The sequence below is a fragment of the Fundulus heteroclitus genome, chromosome 19, assembly GCF_011125445.2.
Source record: "Fundulus heteroclitus isolate FHET01 chromosome 19, MU-UCD_Fhet_4.1, whole genome shotgun sequence".
Lineage (NCBI taxonomy): Eukaryota > Metazoa > Chordata > Actinopteri > Cyprinodontiformes > Fundulidae > Fundulus > Fundulus heteroclitus.
In genome coordinates this window covers 15,263,656-15,284,486 of record NC_046379.1, presented here as the reverse complement: position 1 = coordinate 15,284,486, position 20,831 = coordinate 15,263,656, and the positions used below count along the sequence as shown (strand labels likewise).

General features: G+C 41.8%; 2 protein-coding genes across 2 annotated transcripts in view; one reads left to right on the top strand and one right to left on the bottom strand.

Moving 5' to 3' along the window:
- The first annotated feature begins 1,768 nt into the window (after positions 1–1,768).
- Positions 1,769–4,613, top strand: insm1b (insulinoma-associated 1b). Its single transcript, XM_012862037.3, has one exon. It carries the CDS (start codon positions 2,042–2,044, stop codon positions 3,530–3,532), a length of 1,491 nt encoding a protein of 496 aa, XP_012717491.2. The 5' UTR covers positions 1,769–2,041; the 3' UTR covers positions 3,533–4,613.
- A 2,501-nt stretch (positions 4,614–7,114) lies between these two features.
- ralgapa2 (Ral GTPase activating protein catalytic subunit alpha 2) overlaps positions 7,115–20,831 on the bottom strand; it is a 149,048-nt gene continuing 135,331 nt past the window's right edge. The window contains exons 40-41 of the mRNA XM_036150946.1: positions 19,139–19,260; positions 7,115–10,950 (exon numbers count right to left, since the gene is read on the bottom strand). Coding sequence (XP_036006839.1) covers positions 10,796–10,950; positions 19,139–19,260 — 277 coding nt within the window. The 3' untranslated portion in view covers positions 7,115–10,795. The remainder of the gene's footprint in view (positions 10,951–19,138; positions 19,261–20,831) is intronic.

Genomic DNA, 20,831 nt, shown 5'->3' with positions numbered 1-20,831 from the left:
TCTTAAAGCAAGTCAGGTTTTGGAGGATATGGTCGAGTATGCATGCAGGGAAAACAAACGGCTGCAGCTGTATGCTAATTAGGCGCCTATGCTTCCCGTCCGCGCGGGGCAGCACGCGCCACTGAGCAAACACGCGCATGCGAGGCCGGCAACACGGGCCCACGCGCACCACAGAAATTATCTCGGGGGAAAGAGGAACTCGTTAAAATGCCATCAAAGCTTGTAGTCCCAACAAACCACGACTAATAGACGCACAGAGGAGAAGAACAACAAGAATCAGAGCAGAGGAGGGGAAGCTGAGTAAATGTTTAGGTTGCATTTTAGAAAAAAATACACGAGCTAAATGTAGCAAAAACTAATTATTTAAGACCATTAAAATATGTTCAAACTTTACAGAATAGAAGCAATGTGAAATATATCCAGCATTAAATTGATGCATTCAACATATATTCACCTTAAAGTATCCCTTAAATGCATGTATCAAGTTTTAATTTTTAAATATGACTCTTTAGTGGGTGTAGGTCGCATGTATAATTTAACTTTAACATAGCTAACATAACGGTGTGTTTTCAGGCAGGTGAGAGACGGCTCCGGGACACAGAGGCCTATTGAAAGGAGGGCTGCAGGCCTGCGGCTCAGCTTCGATTGTGTAATTATTTGACTTGGTCATACTGCAGCTTTATGCAAATGAGGGGAACAATGAACGACGATGGAGATTAATTCCTCCCCGGTCTGCTCACTGAAAGAGGGGGAAAGAATGCGCTCTCTGCCAAGTGGCGCACTATCGCATATATGGGCCTGCATTATTAGGCAATAAATGGAAACTCGGGCAAATGCTCAAAACGCCAAGATTGGGATTCCTTGTAGAAGTAGTTCATGTAGCAATACATGAATTTGGTCACGTTTGAAAACTTTTCGCCTATTTTACAGGTTAAAAACTTAAACTTCTTGTAAGCAATACATATGGGCAATAAGCAGATGCAACACCAGATTCTAAATATCTATGCGGAATGTCCCATCACAAGCCTCGGCTGCTGCTGCCCTCCTCTTTGTCTCCAGCGCTGATTCCGCCCAGCACGCGTCTTGCTGTGGCCCAGATTGGCTGCGAGTCCTTTTTCACAGTTAAGGGGTCAATTTGCCTTTGAAACGATAAAAAAAAAAAAAGATATCCACGCACACGCAGACGTGGCCATTGTGCAGAAAGACCAGAGGGCTTTCTTATTACTTATGTATGCAGCGAGATGTCTGATTTATATGTCGAGTTAAACTACCGAGACAGACGCGTGCCCTCAAAATAAAGAAAGACTCCCCTTGGATATGGTTTTTATTATTAAATAATATAAAGCTAAATTAAAGTTGCTACATTTGGTTGTGATCAAGGATTGGGCGTAAAGTTCGTGCGTAAAGATGGACCGATTAAGAATCTGCGTTTCAAACATGTTTTTGTTGCTTAGTTCACCAACAACACAGGGAATTGTAAAAGAAACAGATATTTTATCAATCTTCTCTTAATTCTAAATCGTGATGATTCTAGCAATGATGGACATTTCCCTTTGGCGTCTCGGAGGCCCCCCAGAGGAGAGCCACAAAGCAATGGCACGTGTGCATTTGTGTAGGGGCCCATCAGACCGTAAAAAGAGGAGGGTCCCGGCGTGTGCCTCGGTCGGGGGAGGGGGTGCTGTGCGCGCAGCATTAATGTAATAAACCGCCAGTACATCTGCTGAGCTATCTGCACATCCTCCAACGAAATCCACCGAACCCAGGCTCAGAGCCCTCCCACAATAAAATCCACTGGGATCTTGGTTTCATCCCATTGGTCGGGGATGCTGCAACAAGGGGGGGCGAGAACAATAGCATCATTCCGGCATAAAAAGAGTGGAGCTATGCCTTGGAGACGAAAACATTTCAGCAACAGAAGGATCGATATAGAGGGGAGAAAAAAGTCCCTAAAAATTCTGGTGTTGCCATATTTTTTAACCAACCTGGATACTCCAGACTTCAGCCACCTCTCCGAAGTGCCTTTCCGCTGTTACTCGCCAAGATGCCCAAAGGATTCCTGGTGAAAAGAAACAAGAAATCCGCACATGTTTCCTACAGGACTCGATCTGATGAGGATGATCTCCAGGAGCTACACACCCCAGCTGCCTTGCCAAGTCAGACGGACCCCTCCCCGCCGATGTCCGTGGCGTCCAGCCCCGACCGCGCCTCGGTATCACCAGATTTCGTCGCGGCCGACGCGCTGGTGCCAAGGCTGGAAAAGCCGGAGCAGTTCGGCAATCCAGAAGCGGTGTGCCAAGCCATCTACAGCCCCACCCGACCCATCAGCAAAGAGCACGACAGGGGATATTTTGAGCGAAGTTTCAATCTGGGATCGCCTGTTTCTGCAGAGTCATTCCCCGCAGCTGCCTCGCTCTCCGGCCTGGACCACCTCCTGTACGCTCCGGTGGACCTGAAAATCGGTACCAGCAACAGCAGCCGCGGCGGCACAGCCATCATCACCACCACCTCCACCAGCAGCAGCAGCAGCAGCAGCACCAGCAGCCTATCAGTACCAAACAACCGCGTCGCAACCAAACGACCCGCCGCTGAGGCAGCAGAGCGCAAACCTAAAGCCGCCTCAAAGAAACCCAAAGCCATCAGAAAGCTCAACTTTGAAGACGAGGTGACCACGTCTCCGGTGCTCGGGCTGAAAATCAAAGAGGGGCCGGTGGAGATGAAGCCGAGGGCGCAGAACTCCGGGGGAACCAAACCTTTAGGGGAGTTTGTGTGTCAGCTGTGCAAAGAGGCGTACGCGGACCCCTTCTCCCTGGCCCAGCACAAATGCTCCCGCATAGTCCGTGTCGAGTACCGGTGTCCCGAGTGTGACAAGATGTTCAGCTGCCCGGCGAACCTCGCCTCTCACCGCCGCTGGCACAAACCGCGGACCAGCACCGGGGCACCCGCGCAGAGCGCCAAACCCGAAATGGCCAAAATGCAGTCGCTGGGCGTCAAGTCAGTCTCCGACGAAGCCAAAGACACGAGTGACAGAGACACCCCGAGCCCCGGGTTGTCCGAGTCGGGTTCCGAAGACGGCTCATACGACTGCCAGTTCTGCGGGAAGAGGTTCAAGCGGCAGGCGTACCTAAGGAAGCACATCATGGCTCACCAGGCCCTGCAGAAGAAGGTGCTGGAAGAGCACGGGTTTCAAACCAGCGACCGAGCAGTGGCAGAGCAGGCTCCGGTGTCCGCCCCCTCCTCTTCCTCCTCCGCCTCCTCTTCCTCAGCATCATCAGAGGAAGCCTCAAACCAAAGCCCCCTGAATCTGAGCCCGGCGGACTGCCTGCTGTGCCCGGTGTGCGGGGAGAGTTTCACCAGCAGGGCCGGTCAGGAGAAACACCTGCGCCTCATGCACTCCTCCCAGATCTACCCGTGCAAATACTGCCCCGCCACCCTCTACAGCTCACCGGGGCTCACCAGGCACATAAACAAGTGCCACCCCTCGGAGAACAGGCAGGTGATCCTGCTACAAATGCCGGTGCGCCCCGCCTGCTGAAGAAAACACAGAACCTGTGCCTTTGATGGGGGAAATAAAAAAAAAAAAAGATTAAGAAACAAAAAGCGGCTTTGGGTTAAAAAAAATTAAAAATAAAATAATGATCATAAAAAGTTGCCCACTGCCATAACTTTAGGCCAATGAAAGGCAGGGCTGTTTGATGTTTAAGTGGTGTCTTTTTCATGCCAATCAGTGACTGTTGAATGCTTGTGTCTATATTTGAATTACGTATAGGCCTATTTTGAGATTTTATTTCTCAAATTAGTTTATCAAGAGGGGGAAAATGAATACAAAGCGTTAGTTTGACTGTTAAAGGGTATTTTTCTAGCACAGAACATGCTCAATGATAGCTTCTAGACCTAAGAAATGTCTTAAAAAAAATCTCAGAAATCTTTTTTTTTTCTCCCCATCAAAGTGTCTTGAATTCACAGACCGTGACTGCTCTGCCACTGTAGCTTTACGCTTGTTTGTGGATGACGGAACTTTGTCAACTTTGTCTTGGTGGAAAAAGGAAAGTGTGACTGAAGAATTTTCCCTGTTTAGTAGAACCACAAATGCCTTTAGTAAACAGAAAAGCCTAGTCTTAAATAGCCTGCATACACATCCAAATCCTGCTGTATAACTGCCTTAAAAAGTCAACATAGATTGTTTTAATTTTGAATGCTGGCACATATTTTATTCCTATTATTATCATTATTATTGAAGATTGTTGCAATATTTTTCCATCATATTTATTTATTTATTCTAATTATTTTATGTAACTTATTGTTGTGATTTCCCCCCCTGTGAATCGTTCTGGCAGTTTACATGTCGTATAGCCAAATGTCTTTTAAGTTTTGCTTTTAATTTATTAGTTGTGATAATTGTCGTGGGTCGGGTTTTAATCAACAAATCTTCACAGCTCTTGTGTTGAAAAAATAATAATAATAATGATAAAGAAAAACGTAAAGCTCTTACCTTAGATGCAATCTTTTTTAAGGACAAGTTATTTTTCTTAAATGTTGGCTTTTATAGCGCTTTGATTGTACGTGTATATCGTTGGTGTCTTATCAAAATAATAAAAAAAATATTTTCAAAAAGACACACGGGCTGGGAGTGCTTGGACTTTTTCAAAGAAGTTACATCTTGATTTCAATGCATTTATCCAATTCACGTTATTTTTCTGTATTTCTTGTGTTTCTTTTTTTATTTTTTAAATCTTATTTAAAACATCTAAGCTCAACAATCCAAATAAAATAAAAAAGAATGAAGCAAATATACGTTCCAACTTTTAGATATTGCATTAACTGATTTTTGATTTGTTTTCTCTTATCCTAATGGCGCAAATTGATGTGCGCACATGAAGACGGTCAACTGAGAAGTTCGCACACTTCTTTAACTTATGCGCACACGTTGGTTTAAAACAACTCTCGAGCATCCTGATTAGGGTCAAATCTGATTCTTTATGTCCGATTCATTTGCCAGCGTATGAAGACAAGAAATACGTTTGATTTCAATTTAAAAGTTTTAAACTTTGAAAAGCTTGAAAGTTGAATTTGCTCCACCATCTGTCACCGGGAGACTCTCCATGTGAATAACTGACTATCGGAACCAATCCTCCGCGTTCAGGCCTCAGTTTATCAGCGCGGTTTCCCGTAAATCATCGCTGCAGAGGCTCAAGAGAGGAGAGCAGCACTTAGAGCCTTATCATAAATCGCCTCCTGCCTTTAATACCATGTCAGGACATGACAGCGGGACAAAGGAGGCGGTGGATCAGAGCTCACCTCTGGAGCAGTAAAACATCTGTCTGCTTCTTGGGGGAAAAAGAAGAAGAAAAAAGAGAGAATCTCTCAGAGCTTAATTTTTTACAGGGTTGCAAGATGATTTAAGATTGATCAGGACCCCAGCTGACTTTAGAGCTCACTCCAAGTAGCCAAGACGCGTCAATTCAAACTTAAATCAGAAATGCGACGAGGAGTGTTGGAGAACCAACACTAATTAAAAGATTTTAAAGTGAAGGCACTTGGAGTGGGGCACCAAAATCAAAAGCCGGAACAGAATTTCGGGACTTCTTAAAATGGCTCTGTCCTCTATTGCGCCTCGCAATGTCAAGTTTCAAGTTTCAACCAAAGACTTTAACCGGGACTTCAGATGTAGCACGTAAAGGTGTGAAGAAAAGGACGCGTTGTTAAAATCTGAAAAGTGTGGAATGCATGTGTATTCAGCCTCTTTATGAGTCTGTACTTTGTAAAAACCATATTGCAACCGCAGGTCTTGTGGGGTATACCCGAAATTTTGCCTACACTTTTTTATGCAAAACAGCTGAAGCTTATACAGACCGGATGGCGACCATCTGCTATCAGCAATTTTGAAGTCTTACCAGTAAGCCCATGAAAAGGTTTTGATGTAAACCTTTCCAGTATAACTCTGTGCTTGGGATTGTTGTCCTGCTGGAAAATGAACCTCCACTCCTGTTCTCTATAGCGCCATCCATCTACCCAGCTTCTCTGTCTGTTGAAGAAAAGCATGGTATGGCTGTTTTACTGGAGGGAGGGTATTTTCAAGGTGGAGTGTTAGGTTTTCACCAGTGTTTTGCATGTAGGCCAAAAAAGTTCAATATTTTAGGAAACAATAATTGTTTCCTAAGTTGCTCGAGACTCCTTGTGGCTTTCTGGCGGCACTCTTACATAAAGGCCAGACGTATGGAGTACACGGCTGTAGATCTCTGCGGCTTGTCCAGACGGACTGAACAGGGTTCTGTGAGATGTCCACATTTTGGGATTTTTTACAACCTAGGCAGGCTTTGAATCTCTCCACAACTTCATCCCTGATCCGTCTCCTGAGCTCACTGGTCTTCATGATGCTTGTTGTACACCAAACAAACCTCTGAAACAGGTGTATTTACACTGTAATTAAATCTTTTTTTTTTTTAATTAAAATTTGAAATACATTTTATGAGACCTTTGCCACAAACCGATGGAAAATAAAACAATTTTACCCCAACTCGACCTTCTCTGCCTCGATTCCTCCTACGCTTAACCCTGTTTTATAAATATCCTGCACCGGCTCAAAGCAAAAGAAACTTTCTTAATAAGCATCCATCTCCCCCAGGAACAGTGAGAGATATGTGAAATGAGAAAATGAACCACAAAGACATGAAATAATACAATATGGAATCACAGTGTCAGCCTGTTCTGTTGCAACATATCTAAAGTCAATGACTGAGGGAAACCGCTGAGCCCGGTGAAAATTAGGTAACATTAGGATTATTTCTCTCTCACACACACAGTTTCTGGGCTCCAATTATGGTCAAGTGCTTTTTCTTGTGCCTTTATGTGGCCCAGGAGAGGTAGGGGCACCTGTAGGTGCTGCAGCCGCTGCACCTGTACCTCCTGGTGAGGTTCCATTACGCAGACCTCCTCTAAGTAGGTCTGAGCAGCAGGGGAGACAGATGGGAGGAGGGTCAGGTTACCCCTGCTGCTGCTGGCACAGCCGGGCCGGGGTCAGAAAGCCCACGGAGACAGCAGCATCACATATTAAAAACCCACACTCACAACTTCACACCAGAAACACACCGCCCAGCGCAAAAATAAACACAACGTGTAGAATTTCGAAATGATTTAATGAAATGCTTTAATTTTCACATTTCCAGTGAAGATAGCAGGACTTCGGTCATTAAAAACGGTTTGATATGTTGACAAATGATGAAAATTTCAAGCTTTTTTTTTGCCGTCTTATACAAAGATTATATTACAGGCAATAATATATTTATATTAAGCGGGCAACGAGGCCCCTGAAATTGACACAATGTACAAGGATTTCTAAAACGAGAAGAGAGAAAAATAACAAGTCTAAGACTAACTCATTTTCTTCACAAATATAAGACGCACGATCTTGGTCCGAACACCTCCAGCGACTAAGCCACTAAAAGAGGAGTAAAATATCTCTTAGAAAGACATTAGTCTACAAGCTACAATCTTTAGATCAACATAGTGGGTATTTCCTTCGAGAGACTTTGGGGGAAAAATAAGTCCAGGCCTATATATATATATATTCATACATTCTTTAAAACACAACAAAATAACAATAATAATAATAAAAAAAGCACAACAACATTTCTGTAAGACCCCCCCCTCCCCCTGCTGTTTGGATCCCCCATATTCTGGTGTAGGAATGAGCAAACAAAAGGAGATGAGATGTTGGAGAAAGACGGTAAGGCATAGTAGTGCAACAGATGGGGATAGTGTTGCAGCTTGGGTGGAGCTCTCAGAGAGTGTGAGTGTACAGTGTGAGTGCATTGGGGTGGAGGGAAATGAGGGGAGGGGTGGACACCTGGCTCCCATGACAACCTGAGCGTTCAGGTTGTGAGCGCTGCTGGCTTGGCTGTTGCTAAGAGGTCTGGTGAGAGTTCAGCTCTGGCACGCCACCTAAGCCCAAACTCAGCCCCTCCCAAGGAGCCCGGGGCCTCAGGGGGGACAACATGGAGAGAGGGAGAGAGGATCATGGGAAAGAGCAGGAGTTGGTTGCACTCAACTCCTTTCTGAGATGAGGATGGAGTAGCTCGCTATAACCACTCCTGAATCCACCTGTTGTTTTTTGTGGTAGGCACAAGACACTGATCTTTAGAGATGCAGAGGAGGGGAAAAAAACAGCACTTGGCCAAAGAGGAGATGATCACATTATGTTGAACCCGGTAGAAAAAGAAGCTTTAAATTCAGAGATGCACCAAGAAACCTGCTGGTGGCGAGAATCGGCCAATGTCCATCTTGACCAGCCGCTCAAAACCTACTTCATTTTATTTTCCCCCCAATCAGTGAGCGGACCATAACTTATCACACCACACTCTGGTGCGGAGGCTGTTACTGAGTGAAGACTCAACATTTGCTGTTCTCAGTATTGGTAACTTGTTTAAAATGATGTCAGAGGAAGCACAGACATGCAGCATGCCATATAAAAGCTATTTTATTTTAACAATATAGTTGAAGCTAATTCAAACTGCAAGCGAGAGCAAACCTTTTAGCAGACAACAGGAAGGCTAAACGGAGCAGGGAAAAGTTGCTCTGTTTCCCCATTTTGGGCTTTCAACCACCGTCTGTTATGGATGTGGTGACGAATATTGACACCAAGGGTGTGAAGATCTTGTGGCTATAACAATTACACTATTTTTCTGGTTAACGTGAAGCCTGCCTTGACATTCGTTATCCGGTTGCTATCAGCATGTAACTTTGTAAAGTGTAACACTTTGAAGTTTAAAAGGACGTAGCTCAGCTGTTGTGTTAAAAAGACTTGGCTAATAAATAAGTTGCTCAGTTACATTTAGTTACAGCTGCAGTGAAGAGGCCCGCAACTTTTACATCTCACTACGTGGCACATAGACAGACCAGTTGTAATGGTCTATGTGCCACTAGTTAAGTACAGTGAAACCACTGCAACGTACGTATCTCTGATTCCAAATCTAAAATACCAAATTACTGTCCGAACCTGAACTGGATACCTCTATGGTGAACAGTAATTCTTTAAAACATGGTTTGAAAATAATGAAAAGAAAAAAAAGAAATAAAAGAGGATTTTTTCTTTCTCTCCAACAAATTGATAAAGTACTGCCCGATTCATGAAAACAATGTTTCACAAACTGGCTGCGTTGATGAACCTCAGAGTTAAGGTAAAGAGACATGTTCTCGGGAAACATAAATGGAGACTAGTGTTTTAGTAATTACAGGTGCGCCAACTGTGCTAATTGCTAATTTAAGATGTAAAAGCCAGTTATAAATGTCAAGTCAATCATTAGGCATAAAAAAAAAAATCAATCCTCTTTTATAGCAACCAGTCACAGCTGGAAGAATAGAAAAAAATAGTTTGGATCCTGTTCTTATATTATAGGTCTTAAAGATTAAATCAGATTGTGCTAAAATCTGCATCGGCTGGTCAAAGCAGCTATTGGCCTCCAAGCTCAGATCGGTGCATCTCTAGTTTCATTAGTACTTCTTATTACACAGGTACCGTGAACACGTAGGAACACACTCAAAAAGGTTGCATACGACACACGTGCACGCACGCACACACACGCAACACACACACCCCAGTGCATGGAGCAAAGTTTCACCTGAGGGTCTGGCGTTTTTTTTTTTTTCTTCTTCCTCTAAACAGCACAGGATTCATATTACAACACAACAAAATAATTCATTAACTTATTGCATTTAGCAAACACAGAAGAAAGAAATTAAAGCAACCTGAATCCCTAACAAACTTAACAGGGAGGAACGTTCAATGCAAATGATGAGCGAGTGCAAAAAGGTCGGTAGGCTGGGAATGTTGGAATGTCGGTGTCATCACAGGACAGGGAAAACTGATGGCGGAGGAAAGAGACGGGAGGAAACTTATCCAATTACCGGACATGAGCCCAAGTTAATGACATCATAGAACGATTACAAACGCAGTCTTTTCTCATTCCAGCAGAGTTGCATAAATCAAATGGTGACAAAATCTATTGGAATTCATTTAAAGAGGAAAATGAGAGCGGTACAAAATACAAAAACAAATTTAATTTCAGTTGGAAGGATGCCATCGATTGTCCGATGGGGAGGGTGGGGGGCAGAAAAAACAACAACTTGGAAACTGCAGAGACTCAGTACCCAGGTGTGGTAGTGCATGGTGTACATATCCACCTGGAAAGGTGTTCCAAAACTGCATCAGTCTTCCACAAACGTTGAACGAACTGGTGCTACAGAGCAGGACAAGAGCTTCAGTTACAACCTGATGTGGAATCATCGACACAGGAAGGCAGTGGCAGATGCAAAAAGAGGTAAAAAGACAGAAATATCTAAAAAAGGACACCAATCTCCTGTGCAACTTTAGCACAAACTGTGTCATTCAGTGCTTCTTTACATAAAGTGTTAAGTTAACGGCTCCCCGTTTCCTTACTATAGTAAGAACATCGGTTTCTCTAGCGCTTTCAGACAGCTCTAGAATCTTAGAATGAAAATCACACTTGGATCACAGTTTGCATTAAGACTCAAAAGACTTCCTATAAAGAATCCACCATGATGAACATAATTTAGTCTCGCTCCAGTCTATATTAACCCAGTAAAACAAACTGAAATGTAGAGACAAAGATCATCGATAGCCACTTAAATTAAAATGACAACAAGCTCAAGTTAATGTTTATATGAAAATAAAAACAACGAAAGAAAAAAAAATAATCTTGCAGTCCCGGCAGGGTGTGTGAGGTTCTTCCAGAGCAGATTAAAGGCTTCACTCTTGGGGATGGGGGACGGGTAGAAGCGCTTAGTTTGAAGATTTGCTTATAGCACTCGCTGATCTGCGGAGTTTTCCCGAAACTCTCTGTTTCGTGGAACGGGGAAGGGTTGGAGACACCTGATCGACGGAGTCAGTTGTCGCTGTATTTCCGCCTTCGGGGCTCACGCTGCCAGTGAGGGATCCTAACAGAGAGATGGACGAAGAGTTGACAGAAAGACAAGTTAAACAGCTTACCACAACCTCTGTAAAATGTTCATCCCAGCATGCCTTGTCATGCATTTGGCTCCTCATTAAACCAAGTTCATTTGATTTTCACCAACATTCACAAAGCTACAGCAGAAACTGCAAAAAGGAAAAAAAAAAAAAAAAAAGAAAACTGGTTAGGATCTGAATTATTTCAACTCAAGTTAATTTGAATTAGACAGTCGCATGCCTTTCTCCGCATGCTGTACAAAAGCAAAGGTTGTTAAAAGAGAAGCCCATGTTTTTCCACCCTTTGCTTATATAATGCAAAAAGAAAGGCCACCGTTGCAGCTTAAAAGAAAACATCCAGTTCACAGCGTGACGGCAGAATGCTCTGAATGAAAACAAAATTACACATTACACTCTTGTTGTGAATATTGGAGCTATCCCATTGTAACACCTTGCCGTTTTTCAGAAAAAAAAAGTTCCCATCAGTGATTATGGGACGACTAACAGCAATAATGCTGCTGAGGACAATCGAGTTTTGTGAACGTTGACTTCCTCGCTGCGCCCCCCGACCAAATCTGAAATACTGGGGGCCTCCCCCCTGCGCCAGTTTAAACAACTTTTCTGCTTTGTTGAGATGGCATCTGCTTGCCTATTTTCTTTCCTATCCTTTTATTTCCTGCCATTTTTCCGAGGCATCTCAAGTTGCAGCGGCTAAAAGGAATGGCAGATGGCGGGAATAACAGACACGGGGGGCACAGTGGACACCGGCAGCTTCCAGCGCTGTGGCTCGCCGGGAGAGGAGGCCGGGCTGAGGATGAAGCACTGGGTGTGGGCATTGTGCAGGGCTACAGGAGGGGAAGTGAAAATGCTTTCTAAAAATTCAGCATTTAAATGTAAAACAGGTACAAGCTTGGCTAAAAATGTGTGCACGGTACATTTTGTGGCAAGGACCAGTTTTTAAAAAAGTTATGGTTGAAAAGCTGTTGCACTCTTGCATCACATCTTCCCTAAACTTTTAAGTAGTTTTACTGAGATTGTAGATAAATTGCTAGAGTGGTCAGATTTCTGTGGCTTTATCAAGCATAGAGTAACGCAGTGCTGTCACTTCTCCACCTGTTGCTGGGAACTGGCTGTTAGCTGACTCAAAGAGGATGCTACGATTTCTCCATCGCTTCCAAAAATTACAAATTTGCCGTTTAGGAAATGGGGATAGGTCGGTATCAGATTCTCATGTATGATGACCTTAGCTAAAAAAATAATTAAACCAAAAATATGTCTCATAATATGAATAATTTACTTTAAAAAAAAAATGGTAACAATTATTCTTGCTACTGCTAAACTAACACAATGACATTCTCTGAAACATTTATTTTGACATTCTGGGTTTGACACACAGACTTATGTTGAGATTTACTGCTCTTCGACAGGAACAGATCCACAAGATCGAGTCCGCCGTTTAAAAGACTGGGTCATTTCTATTTAAATAAGAAAGCCTTGGGTAGCTAATTTTATCTGGTAATGATTATAAGGTTAAGACTTAAACATCCCATTAGTTTATTTCTATTAACGAGATATCTGTTTTAATTAATTTGAAATATAGAATATAATTTAATCTGACATGCGTTTTTTTTAACCGGTTGCTTATATCTAATAACCAGCTTGTGGCCTGCTAACTGCAGTTGTAAAAAAATGCTATGTTTGAAATAATGAACAAAGTTGAAATATTTTAAAATAGCCAAATTGGTATTTTTTTCAGCATGTTTGAGACAAAATAACCACCTTTAAGCCAGCTGACTTGCAGTACCCAGCAACAGACGAGCAGAAGGCAGCGCTGCATTACCTAATGCTTTATACAGCCGGAGAAACTGCCGATCACTCCAGGACTTCCTATGATATATTAAAATGATTTTAACCAATGGGAACGGTGTGAGGTCAAATTTTAGCAGTTTTTACACAGCACATTTTCAAACTCTTACTATACCAGGAACTGGACCATCGACAGTAACATTCAATATGACATAATTTTAGGAGCAGTAGGAATACTTGTTGCTTTACCCTCTTATTTTTGAGTAAGCGTTACAAACCATATTATTACTAATGAGTAGGTATAATAACTATACCACAAATATCCATGCCCACGGATGCATTTGTTTCAAATTTCTGTTTTACAGTCCACAGCCTATTATAGTGAAATATCCTAAATTATTAAGAATGCTGTAATTTATCTAAATATATATATATTTTCTAAAAACTTCCTTATAGTCCCATTTGTTTTAGATAGAAAGAAAAAGCGAAAGAGAAAAAGAGGCAAAAATAAATAAATAAAGGGAGCCTTTAAATGGCCCTGCACTCCTATTGGTCCCTGATGCAGCAGTTCAAACAAGGCTTTAGATGACAAAGACGTCTTCCAGTGCGGCAGGTGTTAGTCTCAGAGTCTGCCCCGGGCAAACAGGCACACTCCAACAGGAGGAAATGAGAAGGGGGGGAGAGAGACAAAAAAAAAAAAAAAGGAAAGAAAGAGAGAAGTGTTTGCAAGGGGGGGGGGGGATAAAGGCGCACCACATGCAGAAGCGAGGGCCAGAAGTGTAGCTTTATTGTTCATGCTGCTACTTAGTCAGGTGCTAATTGTCGCCACCGTACATCGCTCTCAATTACCAGCCTGGCCTAAACACTAGGATATCCCCCCAATAAACAGTCCGGGTTCTCTTTCCTTTTCCATTTGTAAGAGCATTCAGTAAATAAAGCTTGGTTAGTACTGATTTTAAAAAGAAGAGCGGCCTGGGCGAAAACAGTCAGGGTGAGTGGAACGAGTGAAGGGTAGGTAAGGCGACCGGACCAAAACAAGCTTCCAGTCTGACTTTGGCTTACCTTCACCACATCTAGGATTTGGACCTTTAAGATATGCTTTTAATCTAAAAAGGAAAAACAGAGTAGATATTCATTTGTGAGGAAAAAAAAAAGTGGAAACACCAGAGAAGCAGAACACAACACATTGCTGCTGAAAAACAAAAAAAAAACAAAGATCAGAACTCTTCAGGGGTTAGGTGGATGGAGGTTCAGGCAGCATGTGTGGTGTTGTGATTAGTTGTAACTCAGAGCTTGAAAGAAAGGGTGGGTTAACTGGTTTTGGATGATGAGTTAATGAACAACATGAAGAGCCATTTCTCTGAAGGTATCGTCATGTTTGATGGTGCCCAATAACACAGATTCGGAAAATAAGACCATTTTTGAAAGCCAGAGCACAAATGGTGCGCAGTTCACATGGAAACAACAGGCTTAGAAACATTTACCGGCAATGTTGCGCGTAAAAAAGCATTTGGAGTGAAAGAGCAAAAGATGCTGAGGCCACCTCAAAGGGTCACGGCAGCTTTTATGTAGTTTCATCCTGAGAGAACCTTTTTTTCTCCTGTGCTGTTAATAATTTTAAGAAGTACAGCAAATGACCACAAGAAAGAAAAAAAGAAGAAGTAAAAAACAAAAGCACTAAAGAGTGAAGAAAAGTGGTGCAATGTATAACACATCAAGGACTGAGTACAGAGAGTTTGTGGGATAGATGGACCGGTTCATGCGGGAAGCCATGATGTTGCACAGGAGCTGCATGGTGAGAGTAAAGTTACGCTGATGATAACGGCAGCTGCAATAAAGCAAAATAATGAATGAATGCCATGAGAGGAGTCAGGGCTACACAAATATTCAATCCCCTTTAAGATTTTTACATTTTGCCACATTACAACCCCAGACATCTATTTTTGTCATTGAGATTTTATATTATACACCCTATACTTAGCCCTTCTAAAAAAGGTGATATCAAAGATGTTTGGTTTAAAGTTTGCTGCACATTAAGCACACAGCAAGCATGTGGAAGAAAGGACTATGGTCAAATGAGATCCATGTTGAATGTTTTGGCCTAACACTGGAGTGTGGTGAAAAAACATCCCTACAGTGAAACATGGTCGGGGATCATTTTCTTCAGACTTAGACTTAGACTACTTTATTTGTCATTTTGTATGCACAGAGTGCGTACAGAACAACATTTTTAATCAGCAGGGACAGGGAAGCTGGTCAAAGTTATCAAAAGATGAATGGGGCTGAATACTGGGCAATCCTCAAATAAAAAAACTTAGAACTGAGAAAGAAGTTCACTTTCAGGAAAACAGTCTTAAATATACAGCTAGAGTTACAATGACCAAACCTTTATAAAAGAGAACTAAAAACTGACATACAAAATTTATGTTCACACACTGTCTACATCCAAATCAGACTGAGAAACTATTAAAAAAAGGATAAATTCCAGTGTTTATATTTGAAAATGTGAAAATGTGAGACATATCCCAAAGGACTTGCAGCTCTAAATGCAGCATAACGTGGTTCTACAAAGTATTGAACAAATGTGAATGCTATATATTCTTTTACTTCTACTTCACATTTATGTGCTACTTTGGGTCGGTCAAACACACAAAACCCCAATAACATACATTAAAGTCTGTGGTTGTAATGTGACAAAAGGTGAAAACGTTCAAGGCGTCTGAATATTTTAGTATAGAACACTGTATATGATATACTCCTGGTATGGGTATTGGTTGTGGGGATCAAGTTGGCATGCTGGACCTGTCCTTGGGTTCAAAACCCGGATGCATTTACAGAAATTACACGCAGCCTCTAGTGATCTGCTCATGTCAGGCTAAGAGTGAAACTAAACGACTGAATGGTGGATGTTAATGGGCTGAACGCCATGCCAAATATGAAGGAAACAGGCAGTCTTACAGTCCAGCTTGGCCCAGGGGTACTCCATGTCCCAAACCATCCCCGGCCAACGCCTGCACGCTGTCATGGAGGATGGATGACATGTTAGTGGCAGCAATGGCAGCCATAGCAGGATGGACAGACAAGCAGATGGGGAGGACAAAGTTGCATATAAACACAGCCCTGCATGAATGAAAGAAACCGCAGGGCTGAAGCACTGTTGAGAAGTGTGAGATGGGAAGCAGTCAGCCAGCTAACACAGCCAAAATTCACACACATACTAAAACCATATATGAGAAAGTTATAAGCCTGGCATTGTAATAAAGGGTTCTTAGGATCAAGAACTCGACATCTGAAGCTGGTAATCACGTTCCAATGAGCATTGTTAAACCACGTTTGTACTTCCATGAACGTCAACTACAAAGCTTAGGTCGGGGTTATGTGTAAACAATAACACTTGACTGGCAGTAGTTCAATTTTTCTGGACTGTTCTTCCAAAAGTCTTAAATTTTTGCTGTTAACCATTTTTCCCCAGACAAATTTCATATCTTTGTGTTTTTTTGTCAAACATATCCTTATATGACTTTAAAAATTGTTTAATGATCTAAAAGGTATGACTAGTGTGAATACAAAACGTTATTTTAAGATGACTCATTTAAAAAATGAAAAAAAAGCTACCAACAACAATATAATTGTCTCTCCCTTCATAAATCATCAATCAACTGTGAATAACCATTTTATTTCTGATTTACTTACACCAGCCACACCCAGACCTGAAGTCTGCCTAACATAAAAAATCAAATAGTCACTTAATTAGAACCTGTCTGACAACACGAAGTAGGCTAAACGATCTGAGATCTGTTAGAGTCAGGCTGGAAAGGGTTAAAAAAAGGCTTTTAAAGGGAATTTGGACTCCTGTAATTGAAAGTGTCAGCCACTTTCCACAAACTGAGAAAACACAGGAAAGCCTCACTGGAAAAGATGGCATACCAAAAATGCACCAAGAGGGTGTGTGCGTCAGCACTGCAGACCTCAGTTAAGTTCAGTGCTTATTATTCAAAAACAACAACACAGCAGGCAGAAAATTGATCTATGGAAGATTTCCAAGGCCAAAACCAGTGTTGATTAAACAGAACACAAAGGCCCATTTCATTATTCTGAAAGACATCTTGATTTTACCAAAGACTTTAGGAAAATGTTCACTAGACTGATGAGACAAAAGTGGAACTCTTCAGAAGGCGTGCGTCCTCTTAGATCCAATATAAAAGTAAGAGCATTTTTTTGAGAAGTTAACATCATACCTACAGTTAAAGATGGTGGTGATAGTGCGATAGTCTGAGGCTGCTTTGTTGCTTCAGCAGCGTTTCAAAATTGATAGAACCATAAATTCTGGTCTCAACCAGGAAATTCGGAAAGAGACTCTCCACCTAACGGCATGTGACCTTAAGCCAAAACGTTCCGGATTATGCAGCAGTTCAATTATCAAAAGTACACTAGCACTTCCAACCCAGAATAGCTAAAAAAAGAAGGTTTGGAGTGACCACGTCAAAGTCCAAAATAAAAATCCCACAGAGATGCTACGACAAAAGAGACTCACACAAAAATCTGCTTATGGGTTTTACAAGGAAGCGTGGGCTGAAATTCCTCCACACTAAAATAAAATAATTTTCTTTTATAAATGCTTCATGCTAGGTGCTAGCTGTTTTTTTTTTGTTTTGTTTTTTTACATAGAGCCCATTTAGATCACTTCCTTAGCTTAATAAATGACATCATCATTTGAAATCTTACGAACATCATATTACAGAAAATGTGAATGTTATGAAAACAAGAACAGTATTATATTATTAAAAGTTTTGCATTTTACTGTGTCATCTGTACTCAAAAACAAATGTCTTGTTTCATACAACGACAAGCCTACCTGGGGCCTTGGAAAAAATAGCTGAGTGTTAACAGCCATTGTAGACTATCTCCCTACAAATATGCTGTAAATGAAAAAACTTAACACCAAATAAATGAACCTCACTGATGCATTAAGTTAATTTCAATGGACATTTGTATGTCTGGAAACCTGCTGACCGGGAACATCCACAGCTTTGGAGACCCACCCAGGTAGCTATTATAATTTGGTCTTGGACAAAGTTGCTCTGCTCCTTATACCAACCCATTTTTCTGTTTTTTTTCCCCTTTAAGGGATGCGGTCCTCGGTGTCACAAGATAATCAAGGTGATACCACACACACTGATCATAACAGCATGACAGAGTTTTGCATTACACAATAAAATAGGCATAAGGGCACAAAAATAAGATGATTACATCTATATTTCATAAAGAATAAAGTTGTGGTACTGAAAATCAGCCACTTTGTCTAAGAGTTGAGAAAACACAGCTAAAGGAGTTGGAAAAAAGATTACAATATATACCATGGATTTCTTAGTATCAGAACACAAACAGAATAATAATTTGAAAAAAAAGCACAATACAAATCTTAACACTGTAGAGAAATGTGTTTTCCTTGAATGTGAGGGTATTTTTTTTTCTTGCTACCGAAGGAGATTTGACACCTTTGCGGGAAGGAGTGGCCAACGGTATGGAAATGTGACCGACAACTTCTTGCCTGCCTGAATGTCACACCTGCTCCTATCTAAAGTCAAACACGCAGACGGAAAGACTGCAAAATAGGCTGCAGTTAATTTTCACTTGTCCACACTCACAGTAAACACACCGCATGCACGCTAAAGCACCGTTAATAAGTATAAGCCCTGACATATCTGAAAATGACAAGGCATCTGTGGTGTGGTATTGTGAAGTGCTTTCCTTGTCAAAACAGAATGTGTGTCGGGATCCAATAGAGTAGAAAAGTGCAATCTTGTATTGATTTCAGTGCTGTTGCAGATCGATCAGAGCTGCTACAAGGAGGAAGAACAAGATAAGACACGTTTTCCATTCTATTCATCATGGACTGATAAGAGGGCTGTGCTGACATCCGCGGGCTGCTGTTTGTCGGTCAGATCTTTTAAGTGTTAGTGACTGAGCTCATGAGGTAACGCACACACACACACAGACATAAACACAAACAGGCACTCTGCAACTGGCATTTAAGAGGCTGCTTATATTCATGGGGGAAGTAGGGAAGTAATTGCATGGAAAGATGTAGTTAAAAAAAAAAAAGGATGAACAAAGTAGTGTGAGTGGGGCTTGAGGAAGTGGAGAAAGCAGCGTGTTTGAAGTCAGTCGGAGCGCATGAAGAGCCAGGGCTTGTCGTTTGATATTCATCAGTGAGCGTAGGCGTTGAAGAAGAGTGGAGGGGAGGGAGAAAGGGGCGAACAGGTGTGTTGTGAAGGAGGGGAGACTAATGTAGAAAGGGAGCTAAGAAAACAAATGAAGAAAGAAAGAAGAGGGGACAAATGATGCCGCAACAAGATGTTTATTCCTCACCTGTCCCGCTCGTTGAATAGGCAGGGGAGGGGGAAAAGACCTGCGATGCAAAGTCTTCAAAGGTCATGACCTCTCTGTGGTTCTGAACAATGGCCTCCAAGTAGAGTGCTCGCTCCTCGTAGCTGCCGACGTGTTGTTAAAGGAAAAAACATAATGTGTGGGAGAGGAAAACAAAAAGCAACTGGTGCACACTTTGATCTTTTTGCATTTAATTCACATGAATCATTTCCTGGAGAATATAAAAATAAAATACATCTGATTAAAATTAGGGGAAAAAAAAAAGAGACTTATTTCAGCTTATACACATCTAAATGCGGCGTAGGCTGGGCCTGCACAATATATCTCAAACATTACCTCTTCATAGTGACAAGCTTGGAAAAGGTTGCATGGAATGCAATAATACGTCTCATGGGTTCCCCCTTTACACAAAATTATAATATCAAGTCTGTTTGATGGAGTCTTACAGCAGGAGATCGTCACATCACACACGGATGGCAGTTTCCACACCGCTAAAGGTCACAGACACTGCTGGAAGCACAGATAAAAAAATATTGGACTGACAAAAATATGGATTTATTGCCTGTTATTGTGGCTGATTGTAGCTCCGTAGGTAGTCAACTTGTAACCGGAAGGTTGTGGGTTCGAGTCCAGCTTCCCTTTGGCTGATGTGTCCCTGGCCAAAGCACCTAAGGCCAAGTTGCCCACCAATCTGAGTATCGGTGTATAAATATGTGCGTGTTGGTGAGTGCATATGGCTAAAGTGTGAAGCACTTTGAGTGGTCAGTATGACTAGAAAAGCCCCTTTGTTTCTATAACCTCAACTGCATGCTGTGAAATCACACATAGCATGTGCTTCCGACAGTAGTATGATGTGAAAGGACAAAGTTATCCGATATTCATATTCCATGTTGATGTAGTCATAGTACCAACATTTTAGGTAAAAAGGAAAATATTTTCCAAAACTCAACTTAGAGTAAACATCCAATCTGAAAGTCCTGTTAGTTCATTAGCTCCTGCACTGGGCAAAAAGCCACTCCTAAATTTAACTTGGCTTCTACCCCTTTTCACTGTAATCTCTTCTCTCAGATGAGAAAAATAAGTCCTAAATCTTTAATTTACATACTGACAAATGATAATTTAAAAGCCTACTATGCTCTAGGTAATTTTTATGGTTTTAATCAGCTTGATTCTTGTTGGAAACATGTTTCAGTTCCATTGTAACTCTGTCAAAAATAGTTTCCAGTTAATATTTATTTTGTGTCCCGTTTCTTATTTGTTCTCACTTATAAGCAGAGCAGTGCAGTGTAACTTTTACCCACTAAATGTGCTAGACCTGTAACGTCCAGGTTTAGTGCCCCTGAAGGTCACTGGCAACACTGCACTGTCACAAAATTAAACAGTCTCCCTCCGTGTTTTGGAATCTGATAGCAGAGCGTTGGACGAACAGATTGAGAACTCATGGGGTTACTTGTAAATACAAGGCCACATTCACCCCTCTAGATTAAATTCTACATCAGAGAACCAAAAATATGTCTGATCAGGTCAGTGTCATATCTGTTTTGTTTTGTTGTTATGGCAGACTGAGTTCAGATTGCCATAACCTAGAATGGGTCATGTGACCTAGAGCAGCGTTCTCGGTCACATGACCCATTTAGCGATGGATCCGACCCTCTCAAGTTACAAAGGCGAGTTT

Excerpts from the sequence above, each read along its gene's own strand:
- insm1b (XM_012862037.3), top strand. The coding sequence starts at position 2,042 with ATGCCCAAAGGATTCCTGGTGAAAAGAAACAAGAAATCCGCACATGTT.